Consider the following 21,976-nt stretch of genomic DNA (forward strand, 5'->3'; position numbering starts at 1 on the left):
AAGCAAGAAATGCCCTCTGAACCGAGTTAAATGCAGCGAAATAAAGACCGCGTGATCAATTCCCAAACCAAAACATTTGATTGCTACGATCTGAATTTATAATGCAAAAGCAATATAAGAATATTTGCGATTGGATACAGTGTAGTAAAGCATAACTTTTTAAAAGATCCATGGAAAAGATGCGCATTCGTTATTTTGATGTTTGTGTAATACGGTGTTATGTGAAAATAGAATAAAGTATAATGTAGGCTAGGCTACCGTATATGATATACAAAAGTGCAGGCTAGGCCATGTTTGTTATTCAAATTCTCATTATACTGACTCATCATGTCAATCTGCATTGAACCTGCAGAGTTAGCTGACACTAGTAATTACTATACCATATATGTATAAAGTATACTGTGTAGTGTAGGCTAGGCTACCATATATGTGTAATACCCCTTACAGACTCAACACTACTTTGAAGTGTTACGTGACGTGCCTTTGCGATCTATCATCAGAAAGCATGGTAATTTCGACCCTTTCCCTCCTCCTAACACTCATCCACACAGACCCTCCCCTCTCTCTCTCTCTCTCTCTCGGACACTGCTCGCATTTTTCCCTCTCAGAAAATTTCTCTCTCTCTCTCACACACGGATTTCTCTCTTCTCAAATATCATCCTCAAAAGGAATGGATCATCTAAGGAAATGCAATCTTTCCTACAAAAATAGATTTATTATTCAAACCAACCCAACCAGTAATGAATGAACAAAGAAAAGATTAAAATGCATAATAAATGAGTTATCAAGTCAAAATACTGACTAAAAGTCTTATTATAGTTAAGCCTTTTAAACACAAAAACTCTCACATACTCCATATTAGACATCATAAGTCTAGTCTTAAGTCAACCACATGAGAAACACCGACATTGCAAAGGTTTGCATTGTCTTCTCTATAACCACACCAATTCCACAGATATCATCATAATGTCACCACAGTGTCACCACAGACATCTGTCGAAAGAATTAAGCACAAAAGTAACCTCCCAAAAATATACAAGTGCAAAACATAATAACGAAAGTCTAAAATGCATGATTAATAATGGTTAAGCAATACATAATAAAATAGAATATTAAAGTGGCATGAATGGTTATATTCAACTTTCCACACAAGTTCATAAGTGTCTTAAAATATGGTAAAAATCACAAGTTCACAATTCACACAGAAAAAAGAAGAGTCTGAACTTTACCTTATTCTGCCAGTTTCTAAGAGATTGGAACACTCAAAGCTATGTCTGGACGATCTCGCTCTAGCTTCGCTAATGAACGATCAGACTTACTTTTGGGCAGAATTAGACACAAAATCTATATTTTCTAATGCACAAACTTATGTACTCGCATGTCAACTCGGTCATCTGTTTCACATACCAGAGCCAATATTGTGTGTTCATCAAGCCAAACAGCTGAAGTAACCAAACTATTTGCTGAATGCAATGATTTTGCGACTGTCGGTCTGACCTACTTCATTCTTGCAGCTATCTCCCTTTCATCACATCTTATAGCATGTTAGTTATGAATTGGATATATTTCCCTTAAATAGTGCTCAGCCACCCCATAAGAGCGTCTCGCTCTCTTAATGGCGAACTAAAATAAAAGCATATGTATAAAACATAACAAATAGAGCTATGCTCAATTAGCAATGTCTACTGCACTGCAGTTTTAAGTACTGCTCTCATGAAGTACTTGCAAAGTCACTGGGGTCGTTTTCTTAGAGCCCTTGCATGTAGTCTTACAAGCGCAAATAAGCTTTACTACCCCCACAATAAGAATTATCAGTAAAATAGCCACTAAAACTATCAAAATAGCTGGCATAATATATTGCTGATACTCGACCATCAACGGATCATCGTCTTCTTCTAACGGCGGAACAGTTACCGGTACCACTGTTGTAGGCACTGGAACTACATCATGATCGTTACGCATATGACGCATGAATATCTTCTCAGAACTGTGGAACACAGCACGGCTAATTACGAAGAAGCCTGTTGATACCACACGACACGAAGCGTCAAACAGCTTAGATCCTTCAAGAATGAATGACGTCGACTTGTTACCCTGGCACATCGTCGTAACAGGACATTCTTTGCAGTATATTTAGTAAGAGTTCTGGTGGAGGTTATGTGGTATTCAAGTGGAAACTGTATAAAGTCACATTCTGTGGGTGTCTGTCTATGAACCAATGATAATTCACAACCACCCACAGATACAACTCGCAACTGGAAAACATCATTATGTCACACACATACTTCTCCCTAACCAAGGTACAACCTGTCTTATAATCAACTCCCGAACCTTGATATTGATCTCCTAAAATGAACATGGTCTCTAATCCATCCCATGTCACTATTAAGTCTCCAAAAGCACTAGGAAAAGGTCTAATAACAAAACTAAGAAAAGGCTTCATGGTACTGACAGGAACGTATACTATCAATCCCCGATCAGACAATCTCACCCTCAAAACATTATAATATAAATACAAATCTCCTCCCGTGAATAATACTTTCGCCCCATGTAGATAAGCGGAATTCCTTAGAACGTTTTCTAAGTATCCTAAAGGTAATATATCACCATACACACGACCATCTGCTGCAGCAATAATTGCTTTTATTTGCATTTGCACTTCTATCCTTAGAGAATCAGTTTCTTTCTCATTAAGAAAAGTATGTTGGATCGTAAGAAGTGCTATTGTCACATCAAGATCTTCTTTCAACCCTTCTACTGTAACTGACAAATCATTCAAAGAATGTCTAATTGTTTCAAAACCACTTCTCAATTTCTCATTACTTTCTTGCAACTGATTTAACTGTTTCCCCTGAGCTATTAAGTCTCTTTGAACTCCTGCTACTTTGACTAAACTTCCAACGGACATAGCTCCAACCACAGCAATCACACCAACACCTAGAAGAACTGAAGGTGCTGCTCTTTTACTTCTCCTATTCTCTACAGAAGGTGAATTTCCTGGAGTAATGTCAGGAATCCATTCTAACGTTTTATCTATCCCTTTATCAAATCTATCTAATGTTATTCTTATTTCTCTCATTAATCTATTTAAAGAGACTGGCAAAGTTCTCTTATTCTCTACTTCATCTAGCGTCTTTCTCATTTGGTGTAACCTATCCTTGGAATCATTCAATTCCTCTTTGGCTGATCCTATATTGTCGAATTCCACACTTATGGTCACTTGGTCCGAAGCTAACCAGACTTCATGATCATCTTCAACCACTACACCTGGTCCTAAACGAACTTCTTGTGACCCCCAGGTTACTGTACTCAACAGGATTATCACTAAGAACTTCAGCATCTAGAATGAACAAGAGACAAAAAAAACAATAAATATCATATATATACAAATATCAACCCATTTATCCCTCTAATTATATACAAATGTTCCATTACATCCCAACTTTCTTTAATTTTGAAATATGGGTCAATTTCGTCACACCAGTATTTACATCTTTTCTTACAAATCTATTCCCTTTTTTGATCTCTACAATCTCAAAAGGTCCATGGAACTTTGGAATTAATTTATAATTCGGATCATTCCGAACATTCACTTTAACAAACACTATCACCCATGGAAATAGCTACTCCCCGCGATTTAGAGTTACTCTTCTCTACCATTTATTTGAACTAAGTTCAAGTTCTTTACTGATACACGCAAATCTTTCTCTCGCTGTATTTATCAACGAAGTAACTGTAACATCGCCCTTAACTTGCTCTGGTAACAAATCAAAAGGTTCTTTCAACTTGTACCCATACAAAGCTTCTGCTGGAGATATCTTAACCCTTTAATGCCGAAGCCCTGTTTACAAAAACGTCTCCCGTATGCCGGCGGCGTTCGGTGAGTTAGCGCCGAAGCGGAAAAAAAGTTTTTTTCAAAAAATCACAGCACCCTTAGTTTTTAAGATTAAGAGTTCATTTTTGGCTCATTTTTTGTCATTGCCTGAAGTTTAGTATGCAACCATCAGAAATGAAAAAAATATTATCATATATAAATATTGGAATATATGACAGCGAAAAAAAAAAAAAACGTATATAATTGTATACAAATCGCTGTAAGCAAAACGGTTAAAGCTAATGAGTTCATTTTTTTAGTTGTATTGTACACTAAATTGCAATGATTTTGGTATATAAAAAATTTTAAAACGATCAAAGCAACACAGAGAAAATATTATCACAAAATGATGCATGAATTCGTAACATGCGGACGTAAAAAATGTTTTTTTCAAAATTCACCATAAATCGAAATATTGTGCTAGAGACTTCCCGTTTGTTGAAAAATGAAGCTAATTGATTGAATATTACCAGACTGTAAGTGTTTTAGCTTTTAATTGCAGTTTTCGACCATTTTGGTCGAGTTAAAGTTGACAGAAAGTCGAATTTTTTCTATTTATCGTGATTTATATGGAAATATTTCAAAACTGATAAAAGCTAAAACCATGAGTTATTTTTTGTTGTATTGTACATGAAATTGCACACATTTTCATATATAAAACTTTATGTAACGACTAATATAAAGCGGTGCAAATATTACGACAACGAGACAAAAGAATTTCTGAGATGTTGGCCGAGTTACAGCGCAGACGTAAGGAAAATGTTTTTAAAAAATTCACCATAAATCGAAATATTGTGCTAGAGACTTCCAATTTATTGCAAAATGAAGTTAAACGATTGAATATTACTAGAATGTAAGAGTTTTAGCTTACAATTGCGGTTTTTGACCATTTCGGTCAAGTTAAAGTTGACCGAAGGTTGAAATTTTGGCAGTTATCGTGATTTATGTGAAAATATTTCAAAACTGATAAAAGCTACAACCATGAGCTATTTTCTGTTGTATTCTACATGAAATTGCGCACATTTTCATATATAAAAGTTTATGTAACGACTAATGTAAAACGATGCAAACATTACGACAACATGACGAAAGAATTTCTGAGATGTTCGGCCAAGTTATTTTTATTGCGAGACGTAAGGGAAAAAATTTTTTCAGAAATTCACCATAAATCGAAATATTGTGCTAGAGACTTCCAGTTTATTGCAAAATGAAGGTACATGATTGAATATTACTAGAATGTAAGAGTTGTAGCTTATAATTGCGTTTTTTTACCATTTCGGTCGAGTTAAAGTTGACCGAAGGTTGAAATGTTGGCAGTTATCGTGATTTATATGAAAATATTTCAAAACTGATAAAGCTACAACCATGAGTTATTTTCTGTTGTATTCTACATGAAATTGCGCACATTTCCATATATAAAACTTTATGTAACGACTAATATAAAACAGTGCAAACATTACGACAACGTGACGAAAAGAATTTCTGGCGCGGACGTAAGGAAAAGTTTTTTCAGAAATTCACCATAAATCGAAATATTGTGCTAGAGACTTCCAATTGGTTGCTAAATGAAGGTAAATGATTGAATATTACTAGATCGTAAGAGTTTTAGCTTAAAATTGCGTTTTTGACCATTTCGGTCGAGTCAAAGTTGACCGAAGGTTGAAATTTTGGCAGTTATCGTGGTTTATATGAAAATATTTCCAAACTGATAAAAGCTACAACCATGGGTTGTATTTTGCTGTATTGTACATGAAATTGCGCACATTTTCATATATAAAACTTTATGTAATGGCTGATATAGAACAGTGCAAAAATTACGACAAAATGATGAAAGAATTTATGAAATTTTCGGCTGAGTTACATTTGTGCGTAAGAAAAAGTTTTTCAAAAAATTCACCATAAATCGAAATATTGTGCTAGAGACTTCCAATTTGTTGCAAAATGAAGGTACATGATTGAATATTACTAGAATGTAAGAGTTTTAGCTTACAATTGCATTTTTTTCGACCATTTCGGTCGAGTCAAAGTTGACCGAAGGTTGAAATTTTTTGTAGTTTATTTATTTTTTTGCGTCCACTTGGCACCCAACAGACAATTTTAGTTGACGTAATGATACTCCAATAGGCGTTTAAGGGTTAATTTTGTCATTCGCCATAGTGTTGATACTATATTGCACTTCATCCAAAGAGCTGTCCCAATGTGTATCGGAACCACCCACTGTCATGTGTAAAGCTTCGATTATTTTCCGATTCGCCCTCTCACATAACCCGTTCACTTCTGGTCTATATGGGATTATAGATACTTTCTTTATTCCCAGTAAATTAGCAAGACCCTCTAAAGTCTTATTAATAAATTCCCTGCCATTGTCTGTGAGCAGACATTCAGGAACACTATATCTACAAATTATCTATTTAAAGAACGCTATAGCTACTTCCTCAGCTGACTTGAATTTCAGTGGGAAAATCTCGACAAAGCGAGTCAACTCGTTAACAACTACTAATAAATGTCTATACCCAGAAGCAGATTCTGAGAAGTTACCCAGAATATCCATATGCACTCTCTGAAACGGCCTATTTGGTATGGGATATGAATCCAAACGACACGACACCGTCGTCGCTGGCTTATTCGCATTGCAAATAGCGCAATTCTTCACAAAGGCCTCTACTGCGGAAAACATATTTTTCCAAAAGAACTTTGACCTGACGTTTTCATACGTCTTGTCAACACACAAATGAGGAGAACCAAATTTACAATGTACAATATCTAGAACTTGTGGTACTAGACTCTCTGGCACGATGATTTGTGTAATTTCACCCATGCTTAGACTACTTCACAAGTTATACTTAACCTTCCTAACTAATAAATTATTCTCCAATTCTAGTCCAGAAAAAGGCAACTTATACCCTTTCTTCGGTGAAACTCCTCTGAGAAATGCCTTAGCATCTGATAGTAATTTATCTTCATCTTGCTTCTCTTCGAGTAAGGGTATGTCCCAAGTGACATTTTCACCAGTAACATAACACACAACGTTTCCCTCAACATCACGAATAACAGTCTCTTCGAGACTGCTGACTCACTATTTCTCTCCGAAGTATGCACCGTAGGAACGTGTTTGTCCTCTACATAAACTATCTCAGAACTACTAGTATCCGAGACATGAGACACCAAATGTCTACTCTCGTCTCCCGCACAGGATTCGGTATGTACTCCCTCATCCTCAACTGGAAAATATCTGCTCAATGCATCTGCAACCACATTATGCTTACCTTCAATGTATTTGAGGCCTGCATCAAAATCTCTCAATGTCAAAAACCAACGTGCTCTCTTGGGCGATAAATTTGGCTTATTAAAAAGCTCTAGCAACGGTTGATGATCTGTAAAAATCTCAACTTTATTTCCCAACAACATCATCTTGAAATGAACAAGACTAGAGACGACTGCAAAAGCCTCCTTGTCCACAACTGACATCAGCCTTTCATTACTACCATGCGTTTTGAACTTTCTGCTATAAAAAGCAATTGGGTGTAATTTTCCCTCAAATTTCTGCATCAAACACGCACCTATACCTTCCTGACTTGCGTCAGTCACCAAGGTGAACGGTTGACTAAATTCTGGAAACTTCAAAACAGGTGGATTCACTAAAGCATTCTTAAGCTTCTCAAAAGCTAATTGCTGACTGTCACCCCAAACAAATTTAACGTCTTCTTGTAGTAGATCTGTCAATAGAGACGCTATTGTAGAAAAATTCCGCACAAAACGGTGAAAGAAACCCGACATACCTAGGAATGAACGAATCTGCTTCCTGGTTTTGGGAACTGGAAAACTCACGATAGCCTTGACTTTGTCATCATTCACTCTGACTCCTTCTTTAGAGATAACATGACCTAGATAGACAATTTCTTTCTTCAGAAACTCACATTTGGCCAATTTGACCTTTAACCCAGCGAACCTTAATCGCTTGAGGACTTCTTTTAACACCCTTAGATGTTCTTCGATTGTATCTGTGCATGTGAGAATGTCATCCATGTACACAAATACTGACCATCCTAATAAACCATGAAGTACTGTGTTGACCAACCTAGTAAATGTTATTGGGGACCCTTGTAATCCAAAAGGCATCCTATTAAACTCGTAATGTCCCTTTGGTATAGAAAATGCTGTAAATTTACGACTATTCTCGCTAAGTGGAACTTGCAAAAACCCTTGCATGAGATCTATAGACGAATATATATATTCGTACCACCGATTTCAACAAACAAATCAGGCAAACAAGCTACAGGGTATCTATCTGGGCATGTCTTTTCGTTCAATTTACGAAAGTCTACACATACTCTGATGCTACCGTCTTTCTTTGGGACCGCTAGTAAAGGAAAATTAAAAGGCGAGGAACTGGGCCTAATAATACCTTCCGACTCCCATTTCTGAACTTCTTTTTCTACTTCTCTGATCTTAAAAGGAATTCGATACGCTGGAATATATATAGGATTTGTACCTTTCTCTAGGCAGATTGAATGTTCTAAAACATCTGTAACCCCTAGTTTATCTCCCTTCAAAGCAATAATATCTAAATATTCTTTCAACACTTTCTCTACTTTATCTGAATACTCGGAATAATCAGCTTTAGCCAAATGTTCGTGAAGAACTTGACTTCTGAATTGTAGCTCCTCGCTGGGAAACATATTACCGTCTCCACAAAAACTCACTATCTTATGTTCTTCCTTAAACTCTTCAAAATCAATTACGTAAGTACCCTTGTGATATTTTTTCACTGAGTCTTGATAGCTTACTAATTCTACTGCAGTTACGCTTGCCACTGAAACTTCATTTACTGACACCGTACTTACAACGTCTTTGAATCTCTCGGTTCCCTCAACAAGGCATACTTGAGAAGGAAAATTCTTCGCTTTCACCGACACTTTAATCAATGTAGGAACTCGCGGGTGCAATTCAATGTCTTCTAACAAAAATCCTTTGAAAGACTTTTTTGCGGAATGTCTTCATTCTCTAATGAATGTGTTACACATGTCGCAGTCTGCATCTTGGGTTTCTCACAAGTTTTTTCCATGTGTCTATATGGAACGAAACAACCTGACTCACCTATTGTAATCCCCTGAATTCTCGTAAGAATATTGATGTTATGTCGCATACAAGAAGGGTGTCCTAGCAAAACCATTTCACCTAAGGCTAATCCTTCTATGACCAAAAATGGTTCTACTATTGTCTTTTCACCGATACAAAGCGTAAGAGATGACGAACCTAAGATATTCAATCTTCTCGCCTGTACATCACACACTGTCTCATTAGTTGGGACTAATTTACACTCTGGAATTTCGAGTGAAAAAGATCAGCATCTATCAGGTTAACTGAGCTGCCAGAATCAATGAAGATAGAAATTTCAATGCCATTAGAAAAACCACGTACAATCGGCCTAGGTTCTGGTGACTCTAAGACCTGATTGCTCATTATCCTGTGTCCGTCTTCGAACTTATCTTGTGAAAATTCTGATGTTCGTTTGTGTACCTAGAACTTGCATCATGTGGAATTCTTCTGTCATATCTAGTAAAACTACCCCGTGTTTTCCCTGAATATTCTCTATTCTTTGTGGCTGGGCAAAATTTACACCCATGGTCTGAAGATTTGCAAGCTGAACAATATCTCACTCTGCAATTTGACTTACTATGTCCTACTTTATCACAGTTAAAACAACGAATCGTTGTTACTGATCTCTCTGAGGTTTTCTTCGATTCCACCCGCGCACATGCCTTCGCTCCTGCATTGTTTCCTAGATGCGAGGAATTTGCATTATTCTGTGGTTTTGAAACTGTTGCTGAAATTTTAGCACCTCCCTTCACAAAACTACTGTCCAGCGTCGGACATTTTGATAGATTTTTATTAATCTGTGCAAACAAAAAGGATTCATCTCTATCCTGATCAATTCTTTTATCAAAACTATCTGTAGTTACATCTGGGACTGACGTTAAAAGGCAGGCAAAGTGTAGCAGTTTTTCAAAATTATCTAAGGAGATATTATTTCCATTTACCCATGGAGAGTTTTTCATAGATTTCTTTAACTTACCTACTGCATCAAATAGGCGAGCACTGTACGCGATTAATGAATCGTTACCTTTCCTAGTTCTGATAAGCGTTCGCAGATTCCGAACAATGCATTCGCGGTCGACCCCGCCATACGATGCACGTAAAAATTCCTGAAGTTCTTTCCAAGTTTTACACTTTCTGAACCCGAAACTGCGTGCTCGTTCTCCAATGTCCCCTTTGTCTAAGTCTAGAAAAGCTTTCGCTTCTGTTAAAGCTTCGGCGCCATTTGTAATTTTCTTAGAATTCAGATAATTTTCTACTGATTCAATAAATGTTTCCACATTCTGAGTTAACTTCCCGTCAACTAGGCCCTTAAAGTTTGTAATGCCTGCATTGAAGTTCGTCAGCCTATGAGTCACAATTGATTGTGACGTACTTGCGTCTGAGTCCGGCATTTTGTAAGTGATTACTCGCCCTGAGCGTAATAACATGAAAGAAAAAGAGAAGCGAACGATAACAATCCCAAAAGAAAAGAAAACGGAAGACTTGCCTTAAGCCTCGTGACTTCTAAACAGAAAACGGAGCTCTGTGCGAGAATGGGAAGCTGCTAGCTCGAAGCAAAACAAAAAGATGGAAGAGATGGAAGGTGATTTTGTAAAGTCACCATACTCTTAATTAACTCACAATCGCCACTATTCACACTTATTTGGGTGTTTTCTTAACCGCAAACTACTCTACATATCACCCAGATCTATTTTCACAATTCGCCACTCTCGAATACTTAAACAGAAAAAGAAATCACTATATCAATGCATAATTCTCAGAGTATAGTTCTCCCATCACTCGAGATCTCAACACTGATCATTCAGCTAAGCCTTGCAGCCAGCCAGTGCCCTGAGCCATAATGTTATCAATTAGCCTATTTCTAATTCCTGTCCCTCTTTCGCTATCTTAACCTCAAAAATCGCTGTTATCAATTAAACTTTTTAACCGCTGCCACCAAATTAATCTGTAATACCCCTTACAGACTCAACACTACTTTGAAGTGTTACGTAACGTGCCTTTGCGATCTATCATCAGAAAGCATGGTAATTTCGACCCTTTCCCTCCTCCTAACACTCATCCACACAGACTCACTCTCTCTCTCTCTCTCTCTCTCTCTCTCTCTCTCTCTCTCGGACACTGCTCGCATTTTTCCCTCTCAGCAAATTTCTCTCTCTCTCTCACACACGGATTTCTCTCTTCTCAAATATCATCCTCAAAAGGAATGGATCATCTAAGGAAACTCATCTTTCCTACAAAAATAGATTTATTACTCAAACCAACCCAACCAGTAATGAATGAACAAAGAAAAGATTAAAATGCATAATAAATGAGTTATCAAGTCAAAATAATCTAACTCTGACTAAAAGTCTTATTATGGCTAAGCCTTTTAAACACAAAAACTCGCACATACTCCATATTAGACATCATAAGTCTAGTCTTAAGTCAACCACATGAGAAACAACGACATTGCAAAGGTTTGCATTGTCTTCTCTATAACCACACCAATTCCACAGATATCATAATGTCACCACAGTGTCACCACAGACATCTGTCGAAAGAATTAAGCACAATAGTAACCTCCCAAAAATATACAAGTGCAAAACATAATAACGAAAGTCTAAAATGCATGATAACCATGGTTAAGCAATACACAATAAAATAGAATATTAAAGTGGCATGAATGGTTATATTCAACTTTCCACACAAGTTCATAAATGTCTTAAAATATGGTAAAAATCACAAGTTCACAATTCACATAGAAAAAAGAAGAGTCTGAACTTTACCTTATTCTGCCAGTATCTAAGAGATTGGAACACTCAAAGCTACGTCTGGACGATCTCGCTCTAGCTTCGCTAATGAACGATCAGACTTACTTTTGGGCAGAATTAGACACAAAATCTATATTTTCTAACGCACAAACTTATGTACTCGCATATCAACTCGGTCATCTGTTTCACATACCAGAGCCAATATTGTGTGTTCATCAAGCCAAACAGCTGAAGTAACCAAACTATTTGCTGAATGCAATGATTTTGCGACTGTCGGTCTGACCTACTTCACTCTTGCAGCTATCTCCCTTTCATCACATCTTATAGGATGTTAGTTATGAATTGGATATATTTCCCTTAAATATATGTATAGATGGTACTGATTACCCTAGTGTAGGCTAGGCCATATTCGAGTTACGATTTTTTCAACAAACGATGGGTTTTTTGGAACCTAACCCCATCCTAAGTAGGGGAATACCTGTATTGGGAAGTTATTATCTATTTACACACATCATTAAAAACGTATCCTGTGCGTAAAAGTGAAGTTTCCTGTTCCCCCTTTTTTTTTCTCTCTCTCTCTTTCTGTCTTCATTTGCAAGTGTGAGTGGTTGTGGGTCACAAAGGTCGGAAGTTGGCAACTACAGTATTTGTATTACCTATTGGACAAATGCAGATTGTAGTTATAAGTTGCTAACAGCACTTTATTAGTAAAAATATTACATAATTGTATAATATATATTATACTTATGTATTTGTAATAATATTACACAATTGTTATATATATTATATTCGGTATTTGTTAGAATTAAAATGATAAAAAATGTATACAAAAAGAACTGCAACTGTATATCCTCTTAGACTATATTACCAGCATTGGGATACAAACTGTACCTTCATATATAATTATACATAGTATTGGCTATAATAGTTGTGATAGTTATAAATTTTAAACGATTATTTATATATTTAGTATGTATGTAGTCAACCCCCGCTATTCGTGGTCTCACAATTCACAGATTTTTCTGTGGAACTTATTCCCACAGTATTTGTGAAAAATTTGGCAATTCGCAGACTTTTTTGTCGAGAAGTATTCACTAATTAGTGTATTTTTGGCTATTTTCATGACTAAATACATTTTTTTATTATAAAAAAATAACTAATTTTCCAATATTAAGATTAATAAGATTAAATAATAAAATAATAATAATAATGTACCTGTAATAATAGGTAATAATAAGTACAGTAATATTAGGTTCCAGAACCCTTCATGTAAGGAGAGAGAGAGAGAGGGGGGTTGCCCTTGTGTTAAATATCTCTTGAAACTATTAATGAATTATTACAGACTGGGAGAATAATGTGAGAGAGAGAGAGAGGGGGAGTTTGTTCTTATTAAATATGAAGAGTGAATTATTCATGATTTGTGACAGAAAAAGAGCGTATAATTTTGGAAAAAGAGAGAGAGAGAAGTTATTCTTAGGTTAGATATCAGAAGATGGAAATTCGTGATTTATGAAGGAGAGAGAGAGAGATTTTTCTCTATCCTTCGTAGCGGTATTTGTTTGATCATCAAGTGGGTAACATATTTGACCATGGAGTGAGCAACATTTTTTACCTTTCGCAGTTATATGTCAATATGTCAGGCTAATCGACGTTTAGGTTACACCCCCCCCCTTGCTCTGAAGCTTCGGAGAAGACTGAGAACCAATAAATATTCTTTTAAACTTTTACATAATTTAACGTAGAAATGCATAAATATTGTAATTATAGCGTGGAAAATATTACAAAATTAATAACAGAGTAACGTCACATTTATCTATAAAACTACAGTATACAAACTAAATAAACATATATGTTACATATGCATAAAAATCTCTTATCTCAATGAGAGAGAGAGAACAAAAATACAACTTATTTGTCAAGGCATATATTAAAGTACCGCGAGATAGAGAGGTTTACATCGACAGCAGTTTTGTGATTTTAGTATTATACAGTATTTATGTACAAAAATAAAAGTACAAATTTTTCATACCAGTTTTACACATAAAAGCACGGAAGCTTATAAATTACATAAAAAATTAAACAACCACTTCTGCAGGGTTTCTCAAGGATTTTGCAATATTGATAAGATTAATAAGGTTAAATAATAATAATACTGTACGTACTTATAAAAATAGTCAAAATTAAATAATGACAAGCTTTGATTGGTAAAAAAGTGGTTCTTTCCCCTCCATAGGTTCAGGAGGGACCCCTTTATAGCATCCAAGGGACCTCCTTATAGCGAACCCCGATACGATGCTCAGAAATATGTATTGAAATATTAAAGTGATTAAAATATAAAATTATATTAAAGTGATATTGAAATTATATTACAATATTTGGTGTGTGGACTAATAAAATAGGCAGTTATATGCACTTTTAAAGGGCATCTTTGGTGTTTGAACGATTTAAGTTTATAGGGGGTGTCAAATATTCGCAGATTTTAGCTATTCGTGGGGGGGGCGTTATTGTCCCTATCTCCCACAAATACCGGGGGTCGATTGTGTACAGTACAGTATATGGAAAAGACCAGGAAAAATTATTTTTTGTGCATTGGAAAATTCAGACAATCTAACTTAACATTGAAATTATATTTATTGATAGTATGAGACTTCTTATATTCAAATTTATTAATAGGTTTTTAAGCAACCATGTGGGGAATTTTATTACTAATTAATTGATTAACAAATAGAGGCAGTCCCCAGTTATTGGTGATCCGGTTTTACGGTGCTTGTCTAGTGACAACGATAACTGGATTTCCAGCACCGATCTCCAGTTATCGGCGCTGATCCCTGGTTGTTGGTGCTGATCCCTACTTATTGGTGGTGCCAATAACCAGATATCAGCACCAATACCCAGGGATCAGGGCTATTATCATCAATTTTCGGTTATTGTCATGCTGTCGGGAACGGAACTCCCGCCTGTAATTGACAATTGACTACAAAATCTTTGATTTTCATACAGGTATTTTCAATTCTAGTATTCGGTGTCAGTGACCCTGATAGTTGTGACGCCAGATAACCCACAATTAATCAGTCAGTCATGTTAAGTACAGTAAACCCCGTATTTGCAGGGGATGCGTACCGCACCACCCAGCGAATACTCAGAACCCTTGTAAAAACACTTAGGACTGCCTATTGTGATAATTCAAACACAAACAAAAAAATGCTTATACAAGTATTATCTTACTTACGGTGGGGTTAGGTTCCAAAAAACCCATCGTTTGTTGGAAAAAATGTATCTCGAATATAGCCTAGCTTGCACTATAGCCGATTCACTTAAGGTAGATTCTTGAGCCTATGAGACGTTTGTTTGGCGGCCTCTGATTGGCTGGTACTGGGAGGTATGCAGCTCGCTCACTCTTTCATTTTAATGTCTGTAGCTCAGAAAACTTAAAATATGTTTATATTTCTTCATTTATCTCACGTTTTACACAAGATAGGAAAGTTTTGGTCATATCATAGGATTCGATATTAATTGTACAACTAAACCGTGATTCCCTGAAATTAGTAAGATAAAAAACAAAGGAATTACAACGAGTAAAAGTGAAGAGAGAAGCATTTCATTCTTTATACCTGTTTTTACATATCGTCGAATTTTGCATCATTCATGCAATCAAGATAAAATAAAACTTGTGTTTTCATACAATGAATTCACCCTGAAGAAGCTGGTGCTTTCAGATTTTAGATGCGTGTGATATGTGAAGAGAAAATGAAGAATATGTCGTATTATGTTGCATCCGTACTTGACTCAGTTTGAATAATGCCGAGAGAGAGACGGTTGTCTGCAGACTGCGAGACACCTTTGGCCGTCGTTGGTCTTCTCAGCAAGAGCGTCCAGGTGCCGTTGACAGTAGCCAATTAACGATATGAGAAGTTTGCAGTTTCAACAATATTTAACGCATTATTATGTCATTATACATTTTCTGTAAATAAATGCATAAATTTCCATTATGAATGTCGAACACTTTCACTCCAATATCATATAATTATGTCTGTATGGACTATGGACATATCTGATAAGGAAAAATGAAAAATCAAATGGATGCATCTGGTATCGTTGGAGATCTAAATATTGGCGGGTCTTGCCATTGAGGAAATTCAGTTCAGGAAGAATCTGAAATCTACGGACAGACTTCGCGCTCTTCACCTCATCCTAAGCTTTAATTAGGTTGGTTTTAGCATATTGTTTCTAATATTCTTATATTAACATATTTTCACTGAAAGAGATATCAGAGACTAATTTGAGTGATATGAAATAATGATCTCAGTGGAATAATAAACAACAAAGAACTAAGAATTATTATTTTTCTTTTCAGGCTGTTATTAAGCAATTCAGCAGATGTCTCGAGATGGCAACACCTTTTGTCGCACTGTTTCCAGATCTGCAAGTCAAGCTCACAACATTATCATGAATGTTCATCGTTACTTCAGCTCACAGTGGGGAGCAGACTCAAGAAATGAAGTGTTTGAGAAGACGGCCAAAGCTACAGGAGTACCAGCCAACACAGTGAAAAAAATCAAGCGACAGTCATCTGAGTGCGGCAACGGCCCCTTCTCTTCACCTGAATACCCCAGGAAGAGGATTCGAATGAAGGACAAGGTGGAGAGTTTTGAAAATGACTGTATTCGAAATGAGATTTTATCTTTTTACGAGAGAGGAGAGCTCCCAACGTTAGATGCCCTGCTGGAAAAACTGAAGGAAAGCCCGGTAAAGTTTAATGGTGGAAGAACAACATTATGGAAAATAGTGAGAGGGCTTGGATTCCGGTACAAAAAAGTGATGAGTGGAAGGGCTATTTTAATGGAACGTGATGATATAGTGGCAGCGAGAACTGAATACCTACAGTTAATTGAAAAGAATAGGAATTGTGGTCCATCTGAACGTAAACCTGAAGTATTCCTGGATGAAACTTGGATAAACCAAAATGAATGTGTAAATCAGTGCTGGACAACGGGTGAAGGCAAAATAGGACCCAAACTTAAAACTGGAAAGGGGTCAAGATTTATTGTGTTGCATGCGGGAGTGAGAAGGGTTTGTCAAAGGCGCTATTGTTGTTTTGGTCAAAAAATGGTGCCAAAGGGACTACCATGATTCCATGGACCATGAAAGATTTTAAAGTGGTTTAAGGAACTATTGCCTAATATAGAAGATAGATCTCTCATCATAATGGACAATGCTTCCTACCACAGCAAAATAGAAAATAAAGTGCCGACAAACAGCAACAGAAAAAGTGAAGTCATAGAATGGCTCTCTTCCAATAACATCACCCATGACCCATCAGCATCAAAGCCAAAATTGCTACAGCTTGCTAAGTGTCACAAAGAAAAACAGAGGTACGTGATAGACGAGATAGCCCGTGCAAATGGTCATGATGTGCTCAGACTGCCACCATATTATTGTCAGTTTAACCCCATAGAACTTATATGGGCTCAAATAAAGGGAGATGTCAGAAAAAAACAACTCTAATTCAAATCAATCTCTGAAAACTGCTGAGCAGCTTACAAGACTGGCGATAGACAGAGTTACAACAGAAGACTGGAGGAAATGTTTTCACCATGTCAAGAAATTAGAAGATGAGTATAGGAGTAAAGATGTTGCTAGAGAGCATAGGCTATATATGTTTGAAAGCTTCGTTATTGACATTGGAGATGACGAAAGTGACAGTGATGATATTGATATTAGAGATGATGATGACACTGACAGTGATATATCTCTATGATTTTCCATTTTGTTCTGAAAAAGGTGTTGACAAAACAGTGTATCTATAATTTTAATACTCTTAAATAGGTAATTGCATAATTACAGTATATTCATGAGTTTCCTTTTTTGTTTGAATATATAATGGCATAACAATGTATATCTGTTTGTAATTTCCTTTAATTTGGTTTCAATAGACAAGGGAATAATAATGTATCTGTATAATTTTTCATTTTTTTTTGTTTCAGTAGGTAATGACATGACTATATGTTATGTATGATTTTCCATTAAATGTTTTTTAAATAATGGCAATGACGTCACAAAATATGTAAGACTTTCTTTTCTTTTTGTTCATATAGATAGCCTAATGACACTGTCAATGTATATGATTTTATTTTGTTTTATGACATAATACATCAGTATGAATTTCCATTCTTTTTGCTTAAATATATAAAGCTATAAAAGTCTTCTCATTCGTCTCATTATCCTATATAGTGATGCAGGGGTGTGGGAACGTTACGGGAATTACACTTACTCAGATATGTTCAGACACACGGACATATATGATATTGGAGTGAGAGTGTTCGACAGTCATAATGGGAATTCTATGCATTTATTTACAGAAAATTTAATGACATAATAATACGGTAAATATTGTCGAAACTAAAAACTTCTCATATCACTAATTGGCAACTGTCAACGGTGCCTTAAAGCTCGCTGTTTGCAGACCACCGTCTCTCGGCATTATTCAAACTGAGTCAAGAACGGATGCAACATAATACGACATATTCTTCATTTTCTCTTCACATATCACACGCATCTAAAATCTGAAAGCACCAGCTTCTTCAGGGTGAATTCATTGTATGAAAACACAAGTTTTATTTTATCTTGATTGCATGAATGATGCAAAATTCGACGATATGTAAAAACAGGTATAAAGAATGAAATGCTTCTCTCTTCACTTTTACTTGTTGTAATTCCTTTGTTTTTTATCTTACTGATTTCAGGAAATCACGGTTTAGTTGTACAATTAATATCGAATCCTATGATATGACCAAAACTTTCCTATCTTGTGTAAAACGTGAGATAAATGAAGAAATATAAACATATTTTAAGTTTTCTGAGCTACAGACATTAAAATGAAAGAGTGAGCGAGCTGCATACCTCCCAGTACCAGCCAATCAGAGGCCGCCAAACAAACGTCTCATAGGCTCAAGAATCTACCTTAAGTGAATCGGCTATAGTGTATTCAGTACCATGCATACATAAATGGTAGCCTAGCCTACACTATAAAGTATACTCTATACATACACGGTATAGTAATTACTGTATTAATATCAGCTAATTCTGGAGGTTCATGCAGAGTGACTTATGATAATTCAGTATATAAAGAGAAATTGAATAACAAACAAGAATTAGCTTAGCCTACACTATATAGTTCTCAGCTAGCACTCTGCTGGGCCCGTGTTTGAGCTCTGGCCGGCCAATGAAGAATTAGAGGAATTTATCTCTGGTGATAGAAATTCATTTCTCGGTATAATGTGGTTCGGATTCCACAATAAGCTGTAGGTCCCATTGCTAGCTAACCAATTGGTTCTTAGCCACATAAAATAAGTCTAGTCCTTCAGACCAGGCTGTTGTTATCCGATACAGTGATAAGCAAAACAACAGTTTCTCATTCAGTTGTTTATGGCTGTACGCATTTACACGAGAGTATAACATTACTAACAATACTTTTATCATTCTCTTTTACTTTTTTAACAAAAAGATGGGTTAAAGAGATGGAGGAAAAAAGTTGGTCTATTGTAATTTGGTCTCTCTCACTGCCTTATTGTACGCTGTTGCCTGTTCCCGCTTGAAATTTAAAAATATTTTTATAAATATTGTTGTATTGGTATTAATTGCTTGCCCCATTGCAAAATCGAATCATCGTAACTCGAGCACTATCCGAGTATTTTAATAGTTTTATCACAAAAAGTGCATTTAGTCATGAAAATGAGATGAAAATACAGTAATTAGTGAACATTCCTCAGTGAAAAATACCGTGAATGGGTGAATTTTCAGTGAATAATGCGTATACAGTATATGTTCCATAGAGAAATCCACAAATAGGTGTCTGCGAATCGTGAGACTGCGAATACAGGGGGTTTACTGTAATGTATTCAGGTTAAAATGAAATCACCTTTTATCATAAATTTTAGTTATACTGTCTATATATGTATATATCACACATACTGTACGTGAATACCGTATATTTCCGCATACAAGACGACTTTTAAATAATAAAATACACCCCTAAAAATTGGGGGTTGTCTTGTACAGTACTACCATTCTAAAAATCAGACCTTGAATTCTGAGTGATGTTTATCAGTAGGCTAGCCTTGCCCTTGGTGCGATTACCACCGACATACATGAAAAGAGGTGTACTATGAAATAAACTAATAATAAAGGTAATAAAACCATTTTTGCCTTATATATTATTGGCATATCTTTATAATAGATAGCCTCTTCAACGAATGATTCCATATCGATGAAATCAACTTGTATCTGTGCAAGGCCAGCAAGCTGATAAAATGTAAATATTGAGTAATGGTTGTGCTCTCAGCAACCTTTATCTTTCGGTAACGTAGTGTAATTACGGTAGTAATAACATTTAGGATAACATATTAATTTTTCACTAAAAATTCAGGCTGTTTGTAACTGTTTCGAACAATTCAGTCATACGAACGATAATTATGTACGATAATTATCATACTTTATCATGTTGTTAGGGGTTGCTTTTGATTGGTGATGAAACATAAACAAAACAATGGTTTCCCTTTTAGGTGACGTGTGTAGGAAAAACATGATGTGGAATCGACTTTATTTCGTTTACTGTATATTCTTGTTTAGGCGCGATCTTGCGCATCGTGCGACCCCCAAGTTTTCACCCATAAAAAATATCATATCTCGTGTATCATGCAAGTTCCTCTTTTGAGAGACCAGATTACTATGGACTAACCTCTTTTACTCCATCTCTTTATCCCATCGTCTAGTTAAATAGGTTAAAAAAGTAAAAGCAAATAATAAAACTATCGTAGTTATGATATACTCATTGAGTAAATGAGTACAGCCATAAACAACCCAACAAGAAACAACTGTTTCGCTTTGAACACTGTCTAGGCCATGGCTATGAACAACCGAATTGGATAACAACAGCTGTTTTGCTTGCATTTCAACCATCGTATGATAGTAAACAATTACTGTACAGTAGTTATGTTTCAAATGACGTTAAGTAGAATAGGACTGATATATATTTTACATTACACCCTTATTCGCTATGGAGAAAAGATTGCAAGGAAATATACTGCTAAATTTAAGCTGCAAGTTGTAGCTAAAGCTGAGAAAACAAATAATGTTCAAGTGCTAGTGACACTAAATTATCATGCATCGGCATCATGGATGAAACGCCTAAACTTCGATATGCCATCAAACTCGACCTTAAATAATATTGGAGAGAAAAGTATTTTAATCAAAGCATCTGGGCATGAAAGAACACATTTTACTGTTGTTTTAACGTGTATGGAAAATGGGATGAAATCTTCCCTCATGGTTATCTTTAAACAGAAATTGAATTGATACCGAAACAAAAATTCCTGGAAGGTATTGTTGTCGACGTTCACAAAAACCTAAACAATGCAAATGGTGCATGATCGCTATGTTTGTTTTTTATTATACAGTTACTAATATGCAAATACATAACATATTACTGAATATAGTGTGAAGTATAGCATAACTTGTTAAAAGATCCATGGAAAAGATGCATATTCGTTTTGTTAGTATTTTATAATGTGATACTAATATGTGAATATTACATACGCAAATTTTATATTTCGTGTATGGTGCGACCCCCTTGAAATTAGCCCCAAAATTAGGTCTTCAAAAGTCGCATGATACATGAATATATATGGTATTTTGAATTTCTAAGGATACAATAAGTAAAACATCATCTTTACATAAGCAATATTTCATAAGATACCTGTTGTTGCAAAAGCTAGCCTATACACAGATGGTTTTGTAATTCAGCAGTCTTTTAAACTACAGATATAGAGATAAATTCATGAACATTTTTTATAATTTTTTACCTCGTCTTATCTAAAGGTGGTATTATACACGGAAAATATACAGTACATTTTTTTTTATTTTTTGCAGATGGGAGCTTTAGCCATAAAATCTAAAGGTAGAGAATGTTGTTTGGATGGTGACTTAACATATCTTGGGAAAGTGATAGCCATGTTACCAGTGGACCCTCATCTTGCTAAATTAATAGTAATGGGCCATCTGTTTGGATGTCAGAGAGAAGCAATTATTATTGGTAAGTTTTGTGTTTTTCTGAATTGGCAATAGCCATATATTCAAGATTCAATGACAATTTTAAATTTTTGGTTAATGTATATTTTTATGATTTGATAATAGCCATATATTTTCAAGATTCAAAAAAGTTTCAATTTTTGGTTAATGGTTTTGTACATATGTA

The 21,976-nt window shown here is 35.6% G+C and overlaps 1 protein-coding gene across 10 annotated transcripts in view; it reads left to right on the top strand.

Annotated features, from left to right (window-relative positions):
• Positions 1–21,976, top strand: part of spn-E (spindle E) — a 437,239-nt gene that overhangs the window by 182,592 nt on the left and 232,671 nt on the right. For all 10 annotated transcript variants that reach the window (XM_067091862.1, XM_067091856.1, XM_067091855.1 and 7 more), the window contains one exon: positions 21,652–21,814. In XM_067091862.1, the coding sequence (XP_066947963.1) occupies positions 21,652–21,814 (163 nt within the window). The remainder of the gene's footprint in view (positions 1–21,651; positions 21,815–21,976) is intronic.

This window comes from Macrobrachium rosenbergii, chromosome 48 (genome assembly GCF_040412425.1).
Source record: "Macrobrachium rosenbergii isolate ZJJX-2024 chromosome 48, ASM4041242v1, whole genome shotgun sequence".
In the NCBI taxonomy this organism is placed as follows: Eukaryota; Metazoa; Arthropoda; class Malacostraca; order Decapoda; family Palaemonidae; genus Macrobrachium; species Macrobrachium rosenbergii.